Source organism: Eupeodes corollae, chromosome 2, assembly GCF_945859685.1.
Source record: "Eupeodes corollae chromosome 2, idEupCoro1.1, whole genome shotgun sequence".
In the NCBI taxonomy this organism is placed as follows: domain Eukaryota; kingdom Metazoa; phylum Arthropoda; class Insecta; order Diptera; family Syrphidae; genus Eupeodes; species Eupeodes corollae.
The window spans coordinates 144,919,639-144,940,426 of NC_079148.1; the positions used below are offsets into that span (position 1 = coordinate 144,919,639).

Genomic DNA, 20,788 nt, shown 5'->3' on the forward strand with positions numbered 1-20,788 from the left:
ACATTTACAAATGTCAACGTTTAGGTTAGGATACAAAAATGACCCACTTACCTAATAACTTAATTCAAAATCCCTTGTTGTTCGAAAAGGTTTTGCTCCTGGAATAAAATTCAAGGTTTTTAAAACATTCGTACATACTCTTTTAAGGACCTATAACTAATGAATTCCATAAACATAGTAAGATACTAAAATTATCTAAACTTTACCTAGAAGACAAAGATTTTTGTTTTGCAAATTAATCTGACAATTTATTACACATATTTTGTGCCTTAATTTAGCCTTGAAAACAACGTTTTTAGTTATTTTTTAAGAAGCATATTTTAAAATCCTGATGAGATAGAAAAATTATAAGCGGGATTTAAATTCAGGATAACTTAAACCTTTAAAAAAGTATTTGTTTTTATTTGTGGAACTGGAAAAAAAATCAATTTTCCCGAACTTATTTCTTTTTTCACGGCATAAATTAACTTTCTAGGATTAAATAAAATATTAATTAGATATTATTTCATTCAAATTCAATTTTTCGACAACAAACAGATAGTAAACAAGTGAAGAATCTCACAACTTCCAAATTTTATTATTACCAAGCTATTACTTCGTTGGTTGTCCACGATTTTTTAAAGTTGCCTGGTAAAATTTTAATTAACTTCTGACATTTGTTCTGAGGCATCGAGCTTTTTTAAAGCGGGCTCAAGGATCAAGGATCCTATGATTTGTATTAAATTTTTTTATCTAATTTTTAGTTTAAGACCGTGCTTTTGAGCTTTCCAAAACCTATTTCTTGCGACATTTGATGCACATTTAGGGGTCATTGTCATGTATTAAAAATTCAATTTATGGTAAGCAATTCAAAGAGATATGATTTCATTTTATAGCTCATTATATTAAGATACGCGACTTTTTATATTCTGCTAGGAAAAAGCTCCCGAGACCATCCAACTTACTCTCACGTTTCACCATCATCAAAATATACTGTTGAGGTGCTTCTTAGTAAATGTTATGCAATCTTTGATGTTTTATTATTCCCGACGGCATCGATTTTTTCCCGGCTTAGCCTCTTTTGTATTATTAAACTTCTCTCTAATAAGTCAGCTTGAAACGTTCGAAGCGAATTCTTTTCTTATTTTACACTAAGTTTACATTCTCTTGTGAGTGCTTAAGAAGAAGGGGTCTGCTTATTAGTTTAGTGATTTGGAACGGATTTTTCCTTGATTTTTTAAATCGAAAATAATAATCCTATTTTCCAGAGTGTTTTTTGAACTTTACAGCCTAATTTTGGGACTTTTTTTAAAATTAATGACAAAAAACATAAATAAAGCAATTTCCTTCACAGTTTCCTGCACGAAATAATAACTTAGTTAATCTAAGCAACATGCCAAAGAAAAAAATATGAAGTGTAGTGTAGTATGTTTTTTAAATATGTACTTAGGTTCTAAATAAGGTACTCAGATTAACAAAATCCGTGAGTGTTCACTAACAGTACTCAGAGCATCAACCACTCTTACGCGAATGCGCTTTTTGACAATGTGTTTGAGCTTCACCTAGCCCTATTTAGCACCCAATTTCGACAATTCCCCGACAATACTTTTACACCTGCTTCTTCTGCCTTTTGACTGTTCAATGCATTTCCTGCCCTGAAAAGCTTTACCATACATATACAGATATGGACATTAAAATAGAAACAACAAACAGAGTTTTCAAAATTCAAATTTTTACCGACTTAAAAACAATTTTTTTCAAGTTTGGTCTTCATTTTCTTATTTTTTTAAAATTTAAATTAGCCATTATTTTTTGTTAAATTATGACATTAAACATTTTAAATTCATTAATAATAAAAAAGGAAAAAAATTCATGGACATTAAAATAGATAAAAAGATTTAAAAAATTAAATGCAAAGCTAATCTGGATTTAAAAATTATTTTAATATCTGGTAGCCTGCCCTTAGCTTTAATGACATTGCGACATCTGTTGGACATTGAGTGAAATTATCGGCGGCATCTGTCAATTGAAATATTGTACCATTCCTGTTGAACCATCCTCCACAGTGTCGTTTAATTTTTTTGTCAAATGTTTCCTACCCAGCTGCACATTTTAAATCTCCCACAAAACGTTTCAATAAGCTGATTTTTTGGTCCTTAAAATACTTTTGAGCAGATTTGGATATGTGTTAAGGGCCGTTTTCCTGCTGTAGAACACATTTAAGAGGCAGGTTCTCGTCTGCATAAAGCAGCATCATTCATGATATTAACCTTCATATATTGATCCATTTTACCCTCAATCAAAAGTATTGGTCCAAAGCCATATCAAGAAAATTAACCCCAAAGTATGATACTGCTGCTACCATTCTTGACCGTTTTCTGGGTGGATTTGAGATTCAGTTCTTTCAAATTAAGCCTTCTAACGGTTTGTCTGCTATCACTTCCGAACAAATTTATCTTTGTTTAGCCCATCTACAAAACATTCCTCCACCTTGTACCTCCTTTTGGCCAATCCAATCAAAATGATTATGGGCGTTGTTATCGCACCATTCTTGCGATCCTTCTGAACAAGTTAGCTTTAACAAGTCTTCTACGAACAGTTCTGGAAGTTATTGGAAGCTATAGTTTGTTTTTTATTTCCCTTGAAAACTTGTAAGGATCTTTTTTTGTGGCGCAAATTATCGTTCAGTTTTCTCTTGGGGTTGTTTTGCTTTTTTTTTTCGCCTCTGTTTTTTGCCTTTCAGCGGTCAATTGCTTTTGCAATTAACTTGGGGGATCTGCTCATTATTCTGGCTATTTCCCTCACTTCGTAAAACTAAAATGACAGCTTTCTCTTCTAGGGAACAATGCTTACCGCGACCCATATTTTCCTTAGAATTAATTGTAATATTATTATAATAATTTGAATTTACTACTAAAGTGAACTTATTATTTTATAAAAATTAAACAAAAATATTAAAAACTAATTAGAAAGTCTAACTTTTTTATAATAACGGTTAAAACTACTTCTAATGCATCTTGTTGTTTAAATTTGGTTTTACTCTTAGCAAAAGTCTCTGTGTCTATTTTAATGTCTAAGTCTGTATGTGTCAATAGGTTCCTGAACTGCTTATTCTAAATAGTTCTTCATTGAATATTACATTTGGCCATAAAATCTGTTAAATGGTTTCTAGAGAACTGTTTATGAAGGTTTGGAGTTCCCTAATAATCGTTATTGTTATTTTCCATGTACTGCATCGGTGCTACAGACCAACTATTGTTGCTTTTTACTTCACCATTGAAGTTATTTGTTGGAGTTCCCTTGTGCCTATCCATCCATCTATTTTTTTTTATATTTATCTATTTCCTTGTCATAGCTGTAGGTGCCTTATAAGCTAAGTAAAACCCACAATTTAGTTTACAAACCTTTTTAAGCTTATTTTTAGTTTTATACCGATTGTTTTGTAAGCGAAGTAAGTATGAAATATTTTTTAAGGTTGGAATATGAAAATAACTATCTGCAAGAATTTTAATCTAAGAACTTAAAAGACATCAGACCTGTCAAAAAGTTAAAAAAAAAAATAAACTCAAAGCGAACATCTTTCAAATCCAAGATCTGTTAATATTAAGAAAGGTGAACTTTGACGTTGAAATAGAGAAACATCTCCTTTGGGAATCTTTCGAATTTTGAAGTGAACCTAAAAATGGGAGTCAAGAAGTGAGTTACTTCTTACTGCTCCTTAATGAGAGACTTATTCGAAAACTGTCTAACAAAGTGTAGGAACCTTTTAATCAAACAATATCATTTGAATCCATGCACATGAAACAAGTTCAAAAAATTATAATTATCAGGTTAAGAGTAAAACTTCTGCAATTTGCGACGCACTTATACCAAACTTCAATACACAACTAGAAATATAACACTCATTTGTTTGTATGTTATTTTAGAATAATAAAAAACAAAATAATTAAACAACAAAAAAATTTGTATTTATTTACTTTTTATTCTAACAAAAAAGTCTTTAATTTGTCAAACACTTTAGTAAACAAAATCTAATAACAAAAACATTAAAAAAAACAGCACAGTAAATATTAATTCCAAAAATAAAGAACACTTAGGGCGTTTCGCAAATTGCATTTCCTTAACTTAGAAAAAAAAATAAAAAGATTCATAAATCACAAAATATGCATAAACTTAATTACTGAAAAAATATTTCTTAAAAAATGCTTTCAATGTTGTATTTTTATTAGAAAAAACCAAAAAAAGAAACTGAAATTTTTATTAAATGGCTGAATTCGAAATTTAAATTGTTTCTTTCTTAAAAATTAAAAATTTGAAAAATAAAAACGCTCAGATTTGAAATTTTAATTTATTGTGCTGTTTTGTCCAGTAATTTGATTTTTATTGTTTTCTACTAATTTAATTATGAACTTTTAATGATTATGATGTCTTAGAGGTGGTTTTTTTTATGTACTTGTATATCTTGTCTTGTTCAGCCATTTGGTAATGTTTAAAAAAATGTATTAAATTTTTAAAGAGGAAAAGAAGGAAGAGGAGGAGGAGGGTTTTCTTTTATTGCAATGAAATTGGTTTTGTTTATTGTCAAAATGATAAAGTGCGTGTTTGGTTTGGGTTAATGGTTTTTATCTTTTTTTTTTAAATTGAATGTTGTCTATTTCAAAAACATGTATCACCGTTTTTTCAACTAATTTATCATTTTTTGTAATCATTATCAAATCAATCAATATGCACTTCATAAGCCAAGCAATCATTGTACTAAAAAAATGTCCTTCTTTTGCATCCTTAAAGTGGAGAAAAATACTCAATATTTTGTTTTTCTCATTTTTTAATATAATAGGTCGTTGATGAACATTTCGCTCAAGCCAAACCGGAGCCAAAGAACAGTCGGACGCATATACTTAAGTCAGATTGGTTTTGGTATACGATACAAAATGGATATGCGGATGAAATGGATTATCTTTTTGGCGATGTAAGTTTTTTAAAAAATCCGTCTTACTCAATCATCAACTTATGCCCTCCTTTTTCTTCTAGTATTTGGATAGTATAGCGAATACACCTAACACAGATCGTCGTGATTCGTTACCGATAAGTTTTAACAAGAGGAAAAGGAAACGTTTCTCACAACGTATTCAATTAGAAGGTACCCCCATTGGTTCGGGCAAGCGACGTTCATCGGTATCCGATGCAGGTCTCCTATCAGTGTCTGGGAGTTTCTTCGATAGCACAGCAAGTCCGGATAAGATTGAGAGTGTTGGAAAAATCATATCCGAACCAGAATCAGCTACAGAACAAACTCCCAAAAATAAATCAATGCGATTCAATCATTTCACAGATTTCTTTAGTACAGAATCGAATTATGTTGGTATTTTAGATACTATTGTTCATGTAAGTTTTAAAAAGCTCATTTCCTTCAAGTTCAAGTCTCATGATAGATTTTTTCCTTTTTTTCGAATGTTTAGCTCTTTAAAAATCCACTTGAAGAAAAAGCTGAAAGTTCTGATGCATTATTAAATAAATCAGAAATTCGAGCAATATTTGGTAATTTTATACCCATCCATGAAGTACATCAGAGAATGTTAGAATGTTTACGTGATTTACATACAAAATGGCGTGAAGATTGTTCAATTGGTGAAATAATCTTACGGCATCGTGATGAATTAATAAAAGCCTATCCGCCCTATGTGAATTTCTTTGAACAAATGAAGGAGTGCCTTATACATTGTGATACACAAAATCCTAGATTTCATGCATTTTTGAAAATCAATCAAGCTAAGCCCGAGTGTGGTCGGCAAACATTGCAAGATTTGATGATACGTCCTGTACAGCGACTGCCTAGTATAAGTTTATTGTTAAATGGTTAGTTTTTTTTTTATTTTATCTATACCACAAAAAGGAAAGACTCTAATCTTCTCTTAATTTTGTTTAGATATTCTTAAGCACACAAATAAGAATAATCCAGATTATCAAAAGCTGGAGGAAGCTTTGAAAGCAATCAAAGAAGTGATGGCTCACATAAATGAGGACAAACGAAAGACAGAAGGTCGAATGGCCATATTCGACATTTTCAATGATATTGAAGGGTGTCCTGTAAGTTTACTAATACTCAACTATATTCATCATCAATTGTTCTAAATTTCTTCTTTTTTGAAATCAAAATAGGCCCATCTAGTCTCCTCAAATCGTAGTTTTATATCCAAATGTGAAGTCACAGAACTGTCGGATAATTTAAGTGGTCGTGGAGACAGTCTGATGCTCTATCTCTTCTCTGACACAATAGAAGTGTGTAAGAAGCGATCGCGAGGTTTCAACAGTGCCAAATCTCCAAGCACAACAAAATGCTTTAAACACATCAAATTGATGTCTTTGAATGCGATACGTTTTGTCATCGATATCACAGATAGTCCTCGAGCATTTGCAATACTTTGTCGACAGGATAAAGATAAATTGCATTCGTTTACCATTGCCGATGAGGAAATTGATAAAGTTGTCTATCTCAAAACACTGTGTAAACAAATGGCCGAGAATGCTTGTCGAACTGATACGGTAAGTCATAGAAACTTGATTTCTCTCTTAATTTATTTTGTTAACTGATTTGTGTGTTTTTAGGATAAATCACTGCTCTTTAGGACGTCACAAGAGCTTGAAGTAGATATTAGTGATGTGAATTTGAGCACACTCTCGAAGGCATTTAAACTTGCTGCCAGGACGAGATTAAAGGTAAGATGATAAAGAAATCTATGAAATTGGGTTCTTATTTAATTTGTATGAAATTCTGATTAGGTTGGAAGAGCATTTTCCTTTAACAAAACCCCATCGAAATTAAAAAGAGCTGTCTCTACGATGATGACTTCACCGTTTGGGAGTACAAACTCCCTGACTCCTGCATCACAGCTGGCGCAGATGAGACTCGCCAGCTGTACAAATATCAATGTAAGCTAAACTTAACAAAATCCTTTTTGTACCTTTTTAACATTTCTTTTCTGTTTTCTTTGTAATTTTTTAGGAAGTAGTTGGTGAAGAAGATAGTCGCTGTGGTTCGCCTACATCACAATCAGAGGTGCTTGTCGCCCCCTTGTCCATCCAGCCAACAAGAAAAGCCAAATCCTCAACAATGTCAATGGCTGGATTGAGACGCATCTGATAATAAATTAATGAGGGGTCTCCAATAAAAAAAAAAAACAACTACAAACAAAAAGAAGACATCAAAAGTATTACAATCCAAGAAAAGGACATTATTTAAATTTTGTATCATATTTTTATTTTTGTATTTTGTGTCAACAACAACAAAAACAACAACAATGTTAACGTTGGTGGTCTCTTTTAAAGCAGAGAAACCCTCTCAACGCAAAAGTCGTCGTGTATATTGTATAAGTCCTAAATATGTGTAAATCATTTGTGTTTAGTGCCGTCTAGAGTTATTTTCTAGACAGATTTTTAAGCAATTTTGACAATATCAACATTTGTATATTGTGTACCTTTTGTTAGTGGTTTTTATAAAGGGGTGGGGTGTCATCATTTAGATCAGAGTTAGCTGGACCTATTTATTTGCTCTGATTTCGTTGTCATCCTATCACTCAACAAAAACAAAATGAAAACATAAACTTTTTTAGTATAAACTAAATTGCATGACTATTTTAGGAAGAACTAAAATTGATAAAAAAGGTATCAATAGCGTTAGGCGCGTTCGTTTAACGATATATATACATATAACCATTATGTGAACATATGCATACAATTTTGTACATTTTATTAAATCTCAATTTTTATTAAGAAAACTAAAACAAACAAACAACAAACAAAAAGAATTAAAATCTCCATTTTTAATGTCGATGGTGATGATCTAAAAAACAAAAAAAATAGCGAAAATAATCTCTCAAAAACAGCACAAAACAATACTCTCTTTTTCGCAAAAAGCATGTTTTTATGCTTTATCATCTTTTTCACATCATCGTTAAAATTAAAAAATATAAAATATAAAACACAAATTTCCATGATCGTATGAATGAAAATATTAAACAAACAAAGAGAAAAAACATACAAATATGTAAAATTACATAACTTTTTATTATAAATGTTTTATGTATTAAATGCGAGTGTGTTTAATTTAATTTAATTCTATTATAATTAATATTAAATATTGTGTATTATTATTTTAATTTAATTTAATTTTATTACACCTATATACATATATATATTTTTTTAATTTAAATGTAATGTAATGTTTATGTTTCATTATTTTATTAATTTCTTTTTGTTTAAGTTATTGTAAAAAGGTAGTGATAGTAAAACAAACACAAAAAAAAAAAAACAAACAAGAAAAACAAAAAATAAATATAACTATAATTTTATTTATGTATTAAGAAAATTTATTATAAATATTCGATTATGCGTATCCTATAAATTTAATGGTAAAATAAAAAAAAATATATGTATTTTCATAAGAACTATTTAAACGAGATGAATATGTTTTATTTCTGATGACATGACATCAGATAGACAAAAGGCTCTTCTTATCGATTCAGTTTTTTTCATTTGAATTCTTTGTAAGAACAAAAGTGGACTTACATAGTGAATTATTGCCCTAAAAAATAATAGTAAGAAATATGTTATATTTGTTGTTTATGAAACTGGGGCCTGATTATGAGGTTCGCGGCGGATCGTTTTCAATTCTACCTTTCAAATTCGACTCGCTTCGTATTTCCTTATTAACGAACTCGCGGCGAAGCGAAAGTAGTTCTTCCTATATTCCAGTGATTTGACACTTTGGTTTGACTTTTTCTCTCTATATTCCAGTGATTTGACACTTTTGGTTTGACAGCTTTCCACAAATTTTGTTTTGTTTTGATTGAATTTGTGAAATTTGCGGTGATTTATTTAATAAACAATATTAAAATTAAAAAATGGAATCAATTATGGTGTATATTTATTCTGAAAGTGAGGAATTTGAGGAATCCTCAAGATTACGGGTGTCCAGGAGACTACTAAGGAGAAAATCTTCTCCTCTGGATCTCCCTTCAACTGAGTAAGTATTGTTTCCTTTTAGTTGAAATCAAATTAATCAATTAATTTACCCACTTTGTCTTAATAGATTTATCAAACTATTTCGACTTTCGAAAGAAGCTTTTATCTTCATTTTGCAAGAGATCAGTGAGGAATTCAAGGATCAGAACAGCAACGGCATTCCTTCAATTTTAAAGCTTGCCGCTACTATGAGATTTCTTGCTGAGGGATCGTACCAAAAAGGAGTTGGACAAGACGTACTGCTTGGAATGGCACAACCAACAGTCTCAAACGTTTTGTCTGAAACTCTTAAAATTCTTGAGAGAAAGTTGTGCCCAAAAATGATAAATTTAAAAATGAATGAACAGGAAAAGCTAGAAGAAAAAACAACAATCTATGAAAATAGTGGTTTTCCTGGGGTTATAATGTGCGTTGATGGAACGCATGTAAGCATTATACGTCCTACAACAAATGAACACCATTTTTACAACAGAAAAGGATATCATAGCTTAAATGTAATGGTGGTGAGTATATTCGTGTAAAATAAGGTCATTTTTAAATTATTTTACAGGCCTGTGACCACAAAATGAGGATAACCTGCGTTAATCCCAGTTACGGGGGAAGTTCTCATGACTCTGTTGTGTGGTCAATGAGTAAAGAGGGAGCTTTTATGGAAGAACAATTTAGACATGGGGATAGCAGCAAGATTCTCGGTAACAAATGAACTGAAACTCAATATTTTTGTTTGATTTAGGTGACGCTGGTTATGCCTTAGAGCCATGGATGATGACACCGTACAGGGCAGCTGTAAGTGGAAGTCGTGAAGCGAATTTCAATCCAGTTCACTCCAAGTGTCGAAACGTAATTAAACGATGTTTTGGCCTGCTGAAGGGAAGGTTTTTTGCAATCTAGACAGTTGCATTATCGTCCGGAGAAGGCTGCACGCATTGTAAATGTATGTGCTATGTTGCACAATGTGTGTATAAAGTTTAATACCCCTTTGGATGAAGAATTTCAATCACAAGTCATGGATGATGTCTCAGACTTAGTTTCCACATATGAAGCAAATAATTATTCCAATATTTCAAAACAAATAAGAAATCGAATAAAAGATAACTTGTAAATAAAGTAAAAGTATTTGTTTATTAATAAAAAAAAAAACACATTCCGATTTTTCTCTTTCTTAAAACCAAACTTTCTTCGTTTATTTTCTTTTCTTAGCTCATCGGCTATTTTCCTGAGCTCTTTAGTTTGATTTTGCAAGTGTTCATTGTGGTTCAGTTGTAGTTCCAGCATTTTGGTTTGGTATTGTTCCTGCTGCGACACTCGTTTTTGTTTTAGCCCGATATTCAGGACCGTCGAGTATTTGTTTTTCATAAACTCGACGAGATCCAAAAATTGATGTAGATTTGTTTGCTTGTTTTTATCGTTCCTTGAATGAATTTTAAAATTTTATATTTTATTGTGGATAAATTATAAGAAAATTAAAATAAAGCTAACTCACATTTTTCAATTAAAACAAAGAAATAATCCACGAAATCGAACACTGAATAATAATAAACACTCTTTCGCCTGTGAGTCCGCCAAAAAAAAGCTATCGGATTCAACTCGCCAACAAACATTATGACATTTCAAACTCGCCTTCGAATTCGTTAATTGGTCGAATTCAAAACGAAGAAGGCGAAAGCAATAATTGAAAAATGGCAAACTCGCTAGCAAAACGATTCGCCGCGAACCTCATAATCAGGCCCCTGTGTTCAACAAAAAAAACATTTTATGCATTTTAATTTTTCCCGCTAAATTTGAATTACTTCGATTTGAATTAATTTGAATAATATATAAAGAAACGTTTATTGACCAGGAAAATTATTCCAGTGAAACAAATAAAGCTCAGAGATCACGGAACTCCACGGCCGCAATTTAAAAAAACGAAGGAGCGCAGAACAAATTGAACTCTTTGAACAACAAGAGGAGGGTATTCTGGAATTAACATGTGAGCAAAGACCTTTGTCTAGAGAAGGGTTTATTATATGGTTCAGGGATAGCTGAGAGATACAAAAAGACAAGTGCAGTAAAGATATTAAGCTTTTATCAATGAAGTTTACAGTTTTTAAACTTTTCGTGTTCTTTAAAAATGGTATTTTTTTGATTGACTTTATTATTTGGTGGGTTACAAAAAAAATTTAATGGTAGTTAATTAAATTAATCTGTGAAGCAATAAAATTGTAATTTACTCTTAGAGATACAAATTGATAAACATGCTTTTTTAAATACATTTAAAATGCTAAAATCATTGGTCGCATTCACAAAGCTAGTAGCTACATAGTCAAGGGATTCTGATTGGCTAAATCTTACTACAAAAGTAGTTGAAATTTCGGCTACAAAGTTAGTGCACACTTGTTTTGACGTTTTACATACAGCTGCTCGGTAAGGACACAAAAATTCAAAATTAAATAAATCGTTCGGTATTTAAATACAAATATAAATCAATCATATTATATCTTCTATTTGGTTTTATTGAATTTAAATAGAAAAAAATTCGCATTCACAAAGCTAGTTGAATTTTGACTACGTAGCCACTACACTAGCTTTGTAAACGCCCCCATTGTTTTTTTAAGTTCACAGACAAAAATTCTATTTCAGATCCTCGATGTCAGACCATTTTGAAAGGCGCTATTGTTTTCAAAGATAAGGTTTTTTTTTAATATCTCCCTTTAATGTGATCTAAATAAAACTATACTTTAATTTATTTACTTCTTTACACTTCAACCAATGTCTCTTTTGGTTCATAATTTTACAATTACCAAAAATTGTTGTTTTTCTATGCTTTAGCTCAGACTATGGGTGCATTCATAAACTTCAGCCTACTAAGAACTGCGTTATCTGCATTCATAAAGTCAGATTTTTGATCGAACTAACCTAGTCGAACTGCAGTACCTGCCGTTCATAAACGTCAGACTGCAGAAAAAGCGGAAATTATTAAAATAATTTCACAACATAAAAAAGGACGAAGAGGCACTGACTCTTAAAGAATGTAAGTAATGGCAAATATGTATTTTGTAAATTTTTTGATAATATGCATTTTTTTGGAATATGCGATAATTTTTTAATCGGACTAAGTCAGATTTTTCTGTTTACTGGAGACATTCTGCATTGGGACTGCGTTCACAAATGCATCAGAAAAGAATTGCGATTGTATTTACTAGCGCAGATTTTTTGCCTTTATGAATACGCCATAGGTATTTGTTCAATTTTTAGTTGTAACATTAAAAAGAGCTCTTTTCGCATATTACCACTAATTATAACTTATTTGATCAACACTGTAAAAAATTATACTATTCTATAAAAATATGAAAAATTGTTGCTCTCTTTTGTGTTTGTGTCATAGAATATCCGTGTTATTTTTGTACACCAACGATGTTTAAACTTTGTCTTTTTTTTATTTTTCAATTTTTTCAATACAAATTATTATTTTTCAATAAAGGCCCAAAAATTATTAAAGCTTTGGAAATTTATTAAATCTACTGAATTCGTCTACTATTAGTCGTGGTATTCAAAAAATATACTGAACGAAAAAATCACATATTTTGAATACTATTCGAGCTATTCACTATTTTTTCCAGCTCCAGAGCAGTCATAAAATGGGCTTTAAGTTTTTTCAGGAATATCTATTCTTTACCAAACAACTTATATGGTTAACAGCAATGAAATTTATGTACATAGGTCCTGTTTATGGTGTTGTATATTTCACTAGTGATGTTTTGTAAAATTAAAAAGATATCTTAGTTAGAAGTTGTTATTGGCTCAAAAACCAACAGACTTATGTACATTATTATTTGGTGCATTGTGACTTAACATGGATCAAGCGAGATCCACCCACTCCCTAAATCATTTTAAGGTTCTCTTTATATATAAGATCGCTAGGAATGCAAAATAATTCTCCCAGATGGAGAAAAAAGGAGACCCTCTAAACTGCACCAACTATAGAGGAATCAGTCTACTTAACATCGCCTATAAAATCTTCTCTGCCGTAATAGGTGAACGTCTAAAGCCTATAGTCAACAACCTGATAGGTCCTTATCAGTGTGGTTTTAGACCAGGAAAGTCCACAGTTGATCAAATATTCACATTACGGCAGATCCTGGAAAAAACCCAAGAACACTAAATCGACACCCACCATCTTTTCATCGATTTCAAGGCCGCATATGACAGCATCTACAGGGACGAGCTGTATAGAGCGACGTCTAGTTTTGGCATCCCTGCCAAACTCGTCCGTTTGTGCAGGATGACCATGGAGAATTGACGCTGCTCCATAAAGGTTGGAAACAACTTAACAGAACCTTTCGATGTCAAAAAAGGTTTTAGACAAGGTGATGCGCTGTCATGCGATTTTTTTAACATCGTGCTTGAAAGAATAGTGCAGAGCTCACACGTTAACACTAGAGGCACTATCTTTCAAAAGTCTGTCCAATTACTAGCATATCCTGATGACATTGACATAATCGGCAGAACTCAGCGTGATGTCAATGGGGCTATTGTGAGTATTGAGGCAGAAGCGGCAAAAATGGGTTTAACGGTTAATGAGGGTAAAACAAAGTACATGCTGTCGTCAAGAAAGGACATACAACACCGACGTCTTGGACAAAACGTCACCATCGGCAGACGTAACTTTGAGGTAGCCAAGGACTTCGTCTACCTAGGCTCCGCTGTAAACGCAGAAAACAGCACCAGCGCTGGGATCAAACGAAGAATAACTCTTGCTAACCGCTGTTTCTTTGGACTAAGAAAGCAATTGAGTGGTAAAGTCCTCTCTCAAGGGGCCAAAGTGTTGCTATATAACACCCTTATCATCCTCGTCCTGCTATACGGTGCAGAAGCATGGACCATGACAAAAGCGGATGAAAGCACCTTGGGTCGCTTCGAGAGAAAAGTTCTTCGTGTGATCTACGGTCCCGTATGCATCGAAGGGGAGTGGAGAAGAAGATGCAACGTCGAGGTGTACGGGCTGTACAGCGACGTAGACTTAGCCAGAAGGGTAAAAGTCTAACGAAAAGATGGCTGGGTCACGTAGAGCGCATAGAAACCAATGCTCCGGCCCGGAAAGTCTTCGAATCCGCACCCACAGTACAGCGCAGTAGAGGAAGACCGCGGATCAGGTGGCGCGCACAAGTGAAAAGTTACCTCACCAAACTTGGAGCGCGAAACTGGAGACATCTAGCTAGGGACCGAGCTAGATGGAGAAGTTTGTTGGGTGAGGCCCTAGTTCACACAGGACTGTAGCGCCACCTTAAGTAAGTAAAGTAAGTAGATGGAGATTACTTCTTAAAGTGATATGAAAATAAATAATCCTTAAAGCTACGTTCTAGAAATTGATCGACATCGAATTAAAAAAATGAGCTAATTTGTTTTCAGTGTTACACATATCTTTTGTTTTTAAAACTTCCCCAAATTCTTCAAATCAAATCAATAGGAGCTTTCATAAGTCTTACAAGACGAAAACTTAACCGTGGCGAGTTAAAATTGTCCACTCATTTCAATTTCGATTTCATTTCATTGAAAGTGAAATGCAGGACTCCCCTGTAAGAAACTGTTTCCTCCTCATTCGTTTCGTCCATACAGCTTCTGCAAAAGTTATTTGAAAAAACTTTAAGTAGAATTTGCAAGGAAATAATTAACGACACCTATTACGGAGCTAATAATATAAATTTATTATTTAGAGGGTGTTTTATTTTTCTTGGAAGTCATCAAATTTATAGTTTCCTGTAATGTTTTGATAACCTGGTGAATATCAAACAGTTGTGTAATCTCAGTGAGAATTAGTTTAATGGCAGTGAATTTGAAAAAACGGATTTTGAACTGCTTGGTTCAATGAGAAGATGAATTCTGTCTGGAACACACTAACAGTGGTAAATTAAATGAAAATTCGAAGAAATGCAGAAGTGATAAATAATTTTTATAGAACAATGAGCCCTATTATGAATTTCATCCGAAATATTTAGTTCACTCAAAATTTTAAAAGCTTCACCTAATAGATATTTCACTCCGATTTAAAAATATGATTGTGAACAACCTCTATACGCAAAACAAAGCAAAAATGTAAGCCTTAAAATAAATAAAACAGTTGGATCGTCATGATTTTGACCTCACTGGGTTCGGAATCAAAAAAATATTTTAAAATAATGTTTCATATTCTTAAACAAACTATTTTAATCAAACGTATTTTATGTGTACTTTAATTTGAAAAATTGGGTATTAAGTCAAGGAAAGCCATTACAACATTTATCATGTCATTGCTTTCATCGTAATCAGAAATTTGCTTCGAGTCCCGACAAATCGATCACAAAATTCATTCGTAGTGAAAAATCTGCTACGAATTTCGAAGTTCGTGAAATTTGGTACCACTCAATCCGAATGAAACGGAAATATTACCTCTTTTTCTACGACAAGTAATTTGTGTCAGAATCATTGGGAAACAGTTGTGTTTTTTATAAATACGCAAGTATTTACCAATTTGTTTTTCTTTTAATAATATTTGTTGTTTTAAAAGGGCAGAAACAACAAATAAGGCACAATATGAAGGGCTTTATCAATTATTAAATGAGAAACCGGACATAGCTCAAGGATATACTAAAGCTCCAAAAGAAGATGTGACGCTGTTCTGGGAAAAAGTTAAATCGGAACTGAATTCACTTGGGCCAACTTCCAAAATAGCTTCAGTTCGGAGAAAAGTACGTGAAAGATTTTGCTAACAAAATATTATCAAATCCTTCTGAATACTCTTAGGTTTACTTAGATTGGAAATCGTACAAAAAATAGAAACTTTTCGACAGCAAAAACGAGATAAATTCCTCTCAAAGCTGGAGGAAGGAGTCATTCACCTGGCAGGACTACAAACTTCCACATCAGGAAAAAAAAGGTACATTCCCTTTAGTTTGGAATCTTTGCTGAGTATGGGAAGGCTTCAAAATAGTCCGAAATTAAAAATGTGGCTCCTGAGCTTGATGACCCACCTGTAGATGTGTCCATGTCATCCGATCGCCTCACGTATCGGAAAATAAGTGTTAAAATGCCTTAAAAGTAGATACTGATACTGCGAACCTCTTGAGGAAGCAAATTGAAATACAAAACCATTTTTATTCAAAACAGAGAAATATTACGAGGAAGAAATATGATTTTAAAAAACGAATACAAATGTGTTCCAAATATTATCCTTCATTAAAAAAACCACTGAAACCATTTTTTAGCACTTTATATTTAATTTGTTTCCAATTAAAAAAAAAACTTATTTCCAAAAATTGAAATTGATTCCAAAATGTATTCGGGTAATTTCACAAATGACAATGTTTGAAACGAAACAGCTGATTTCTAAAATGAAAATAAAAGCTACAAATGAGGCAATGCCTTTTTGAATTCCATTCGGATTTGTGAGGTTAACTTTTCGTAATTCTTACCGTAGATTTGTTCGGAGATTTTCTACGAATGGATTTTGTGATAATAATAAAGGGAAATTGATCGAAAAATCATCTTCTCAGCGATTGAAAGTGACATTGTACTTTCCGTTCCTTCAAAATAAAAAAAAAACAAGTATATTTTCTTATTTTCTACAAAATATTTTATTCGTAATAAAATTTATTATGCATTATGTAGATAGGTATTTTATATTCAGATGCTTAGTTTTTGTGTTTTTTTTTAAGAAAATGCATAAAATCTTACAATACTCTTACAATACTCGAACCTTAACGAGTTTTTTCTTTTGCATATTTTAATGAATTCATAAAAGGAAACTTTGAATAAGCATTTCTTTTGTTTTTCTTTTTCAAAACAAAGATTCGACATAAATTAAGAAAGAAAAACAAACTATTTTTTAATTCTAATCATTGGATGCACTTAACACAAATATATTATGCACAAGTCTCATTCTAAAACATCATAATTCCAAAAATAACATTTTTTTAAAATCATTTATTAATATTTTACTCATATTTTTTTAATATATGATTTATTACAGAAAAATTAAAAAAACTTACACCACTGAGACATTGTGCCTGTTTTCTTTTTAGTTAAATAAATTTGTTTAAAACAAAATTTATTTATTCAAAACTTAAATTTATAAATCTTAAATAAATATTTTAAATACATTTTTTATATTATATTTTTTCTTGTTATTTTTTTATATAAAATGCTTCTCAAAGAATTTGGTGGGTTTAAAAAGTGTTTTCTTTTTTTAAACCCATAAAACGGTGGATGAATCCTCATTGGAGAGTGTTGAAAATCTCTGGAATTTATTCTTCCGATATGTTTTCGAATCCCATCGATTGTTATCGTTGCTATGGGGAAGGGGCAAAGGCAAACCAATATTATTTGCTGTATGTGCGGTGGCGGCCTTGAGGGTGGAATTCCGGCTATCTAAATTAAAATCACTCTGATCGATGCTATCGTCTAGACCCAGGTGGGATGTACCTGTCGAGCTAGATGATATCATGGTGGAGCTTAGAGGTACACCAATTTCTTGGAAGGAGCTTATCGAACTGAATCCACTCTCATCTTCGGTTGTCGAGCACAAATTGGCACATTGTTTGCTCAACAAAGGCGGTGAATAGTTCTCCTCGTCGGTTTCGATCTTAGACGAAGACGATGTCGAATGGACTGAACTATCGGTGCTGCTTCTTAGTGATAGGCGGGAATCTCGCATATTGATAGTTCGCAGAAATAGCATTTCGGCGGTAAGATTGGCTTTCTGGTGGGTTGCTGCTGCATCGGGTGGCATATTCTCACTGATGGGTATAGGCTTGACCCTTGTGCTTAGGGATTGCCTATGCTGGGTAAGATCTGGCTGTTGGGTGTGTAGTAAATTATGAATCGTCCTCGATAGTCTAAATGCTTCCTTGGTAAGTTTCTCCTCGGCTTCTTCGTTGAACTTCAACTCGGCTCGTTTCTTTGGAGATCGACGCCTAAAACAAAAACAATCAATTAGGAATTGTCGATATTTTATACTTTTTTTTGAACTTACCATGTGAAATCTTTAAAAGTGCTATAAGTGCTATCAATTGGTGAGGCTAGATCATAATGATCCTCTTCACCACTCTTGGTACTATCGCCACCACATGAACTTGGTGACATTCGTTTTAGATCGATCAAATTCGTACTGCTCCTGGCTCTGGGATAGACTGAAGAATTTCCAGAATCTGAACCTTTATCGACATCGCTATAAACATGATACATGCTTTTCGAACGTGATATCTGCTCACTTCTGCTGCAGGCAGAATTCTTCTGGAATCGTTCGAGGAATCGGGCAACTTCTTCCATTACGGCGCGGTACATGCCACAGCTTGTTTCGGCCTAGAAAAAAGAAAATAAGTAGAATATTGAAATTTGTTTGCAAATAATAAAAAGATGCTAATATAAATGGTAAAGGCAGTATTTTGTCTGTCTAACAAAGAGAACAATCCTTTTTTTAAAGAATCAGATTGTTCTGAATTATAAAGTGTATATAAAATTAGAATTGTAAAATATGCCTCTAAAAAATGTTAGAAACAAATAAAAACAGTGTTTTTAAGGCTAAAAAAATAATAAATTATGAGATGATTTTTGAAAATATACAACCTTACAGGTACAGTTTAAATCATTTTGGTATTTTGCTTAGTTTTTGGAAATAGCTATTAGTCTTCGTTTGACTCCATGCATACAATTTTTATACACCTTGAATTTAATGCTTTCAGGTTTTGAAGAACACGTTCTGGAGTTTTTAAGAATACATGTTTTTAACTTAATTTTTATATTTTTACTTTTGACTTATAGAAAGCATTTGGCAAGTTTTTCAAACGTTCAATATTTCGAGCTTGAGATTTCAAACATGACAAAACAAGGTCCGGCGAATAAGCCTAAGTCATTGGGTCGATTATGTTCAAACTTGGAAAATAATTTTTAAGCAGATGCTGGGGGTGTTTTTTATTATTATTATTTTTTCCAGACCAAAAACAACAACTGTTTGCTCAAAAATCTATCAAAAATGATCAAAAACGGACCTAAACGGAATTTTCTCCATCATTCTTGGCTTCTTTTAACAAACTTAATATATTTACTTATTCCTCCAAATGAGCACCCTCATAGAACTGTTAATTTGTTCTTACAGTTTTTCAGAAACTAATGAACAGATTAATTTTTTTCTGAACAATATTGTTAAAAAAGTATTTGCTGATCAAAAATTTATATTTTTGTTTTATTGTTTGACATCTCAAACGAAAGTCAAATGAAAAACGTGCTTAATAATATAAGCACTAAATATCAGCATATTAAAAATATTTCTGAAAAGAATTGAAAAATCACATATCTATACTAATTTTATTAAGCTGAAGAATTTGTTTGTTTGCTTGTATGTTTGTTTGTTTGTTTGAACGCCCTAATCCCAGGAAATACTGGCCCAATTTTAAAAATTCTTTCAGTAATACATAGCCTTTTAATATATCATTACGTTTAGACCTATACGAGCGAAGCAACAATAAGAATATTTCAAAATCGGAGATTAATTTTCCTTCTCAGAGCGCTGTGAATACGGTTTTGCTAAAATAATGTATTGCATAATTGTTTCCATTTAATAGTTCCAGAAAATGAACACCTCAACAGTATATGCTTTCTTTTCTAAATAGCATTTAAATTTTTAAAGATAAACTTATTTTGCAGGTATATTTTTAGATAAAATAAAATAAATCATACAAATATGTTGTTTTTTCATAGGTAGTATGTATATAAATTTAAAATAGAATACAACAAAGATAAAATTTACTTTATTCCCAAGGTAATCTTTTGATATTATAATTTAAATACGATTTCTGACATATGACCCACTGCTGGCTAGGACGTATTCTAATCTGGAATACCAATAATCGTTGACAGTGGCCAAACGTTTCGGTCACAGAAATGTGAGGCCGGCGTTCTGTAATGTGAAACTATCTGGTTACCAAATGTTTCATAAATCAATTGGGGCACCAGCTCTGTGGAATGTTGCGCAAGTTGCCATCTTATTGAAACCTCGACTTCTGCACAATTGATGGCCGAAAAAGTCAGAAATCATGGATTTCCCTCTGTAAGGGTCACCATCGACTGTAACGTTCTGGCCATATCGTTTTTAAAGAAGTGAGAATAAATTATTCCAGAAATGTATGGAGTACACCAAATAGTCAGTTTTCTTGTGGATGTAATACTGCCCTCTAGTTTTCGTGGCATAATGGTTAGTGCGTAGAACTGCCTTTCTAGAGGGCTTATGTCAAACACTTGCCTGAGCCACATACTTTTTATTTTTTACACGGCTACTATGTTAATATTTTCCTTTTTTCCCATTTTCAGGCTCTGTGGCTTTTGAAATAAATTTTTGTTTCCGGTATGAGGTGTCCCTGAGCAAGGAGTTGAGATTAGATGCCTTGCCTTCAAACCACACACATATGGTTCATTCCCTGCTTTTGCTCATCCAAAGAACACTAAAAAAGTAAATTATTAAATACCGGGAAACTAAGTTGTGGAAAGAAAAGGTTTGTGTATTCGATTAATTTGTTCAAATACACAAACCATTTGTTTTGATTTAATATTTTCCCAGTATTTCATATTTTTATTATAATAAAAAGCAGAACAAAATTATAAATTTGTATTTAACGAAATACAATTGGTATAGTCTGCAGAAAATGTTCTATCTTTTGAAATATTACTTTGTAAAAATTTGTTCAGCACACAGAGTTGCAAAAGCTCAAGTCACATGTAACATGTTAACTTAAGTTTGACTTAAATTTAACAGCTAGTTATTGACTTATGAATTAAG

General features: G+C 32.2%; 3 protein-coding genes across 6 annotated transcripts in view; 2 read left to right on the plus strand and 1 right to left on the minus strand.

The window, feature by feature from the left end:
- LOC129945606 (protein ECT2) overlaps positions 1–7,161 on the plus strand; it is a 75,882-nt gene extending 68,721 nt beyond the window's left edge. For all 3 annotated transcript variants that reach the window (XM_056055440.1, XM_056055442.1, XM_056055441.1), the window contains 8 exons: positions 4,817–4,948; positions 5,011–5,364; positions 5,439–5,835; positions 5,906–6,066; positions 6,139–6,522; positions 6,586–6,696; positions 6,760–6,909; positions 6,983–7,161. In XM_056055440.1, the coding sequence (XP_055911415.1) occupies positions 4,817–4,948; positions 5,011–5,364; positions 5,439–5,835; positions 5,906–6,066; positions 6,139–6,522; positions 6,586–6,696; positions 6,760–6,909; positions 6,983–7,120 (1,827 nt within the window). In that variant the 3' untranslated portion in view covers positions 7,121–7,161. The remainder of the gene's footprint in view (positions 1–4,816; positions 4,949–5,010; positions 5,365–5,438; positions 5,836–5,905; positions 6,067–6,138; positions 6,523–6,585; positions 6,697–6,759; positions 6,910–6,982) is intronic.
- Positions 7,162–8,612: 1,451 nt separating this feature from the next.
- LOC129946689 (putative nuclease HARBI1) lies at positions 8,613–10,029 on the plus strand. Of its 2 annotated transcripts, none has more exons than XM_056056961.1 (4): positions 8,613–9,001; positions 9,068–9,503; positions 9,551–9,692; positions 9,734–10,029. In XM_056056961.1, the coding sequence occupies exons 1-4, from the start codon at positions 8,880–8,882 to the stop codon at positions 9,889–9,891; spliced, it is 858 nt and encodes a 285-aa protein (XP_055912936.1). In that variant the 5' UTR covers positions 8,613–8,879; the 3' UTR covers positions 9,892–10,029. The 2 variants fall into 2 exon arrangements, with proteins under 2 accessions (XP_055912936.1, XP_055912937.1); XM_056056962.1 differs by having other exon boundaries at positions 9,068–9,494.
- A 6,553-nt stretch (positions 10,030–16,582) lies between these two features.
- The window catches only part of LOC129947197 (serine-rich adhesin for platelets), a 93,705-nt gene continuing 89,499 nt past the window's right edge, over positions 16,583–20,788 (minus strand). Inside the window, exons 3-4 of the mRNA XM_056057648.1 lie at positions 17,990–18,318; positions 16,583–17,930 (exon numbers count right to left, since the gene is read on the minus strand). Of these exons, the coding sequence (XP_055913623.1) occupies positions 17,204–17,930; positions 17,990–18,318 (1,056 nt within the window). The 3' untranslated portion in view covers positions 16,583–17,203. The remainder of the gene's footprint in view (positions 17,931–17,989; positions 18,319–20,788) is intronic.

Coding starts and splice junctions, on each gene's coding strand:
- LOC129946689 (XM_056056961.1), top strand. CDS start 8,880: ATGGAATCAATTATGGTGTATATTTATTCTGAAAGTGAGGAATTTGAG. Junction 9,002..9,067: donor CTGGATCTCCCTTCAACTGA/GTAAGTATTGTT, acceptor TTGTCTTAATAG/ATTTATCAAACTATTTCGAC. Junction 9,504..9,550: donor ATAGCTTAAATGTAATGGTG/GTGAGTATATTC, acceptor ATTATTTTACAG/GCCTGTGACCACAAAATGAG.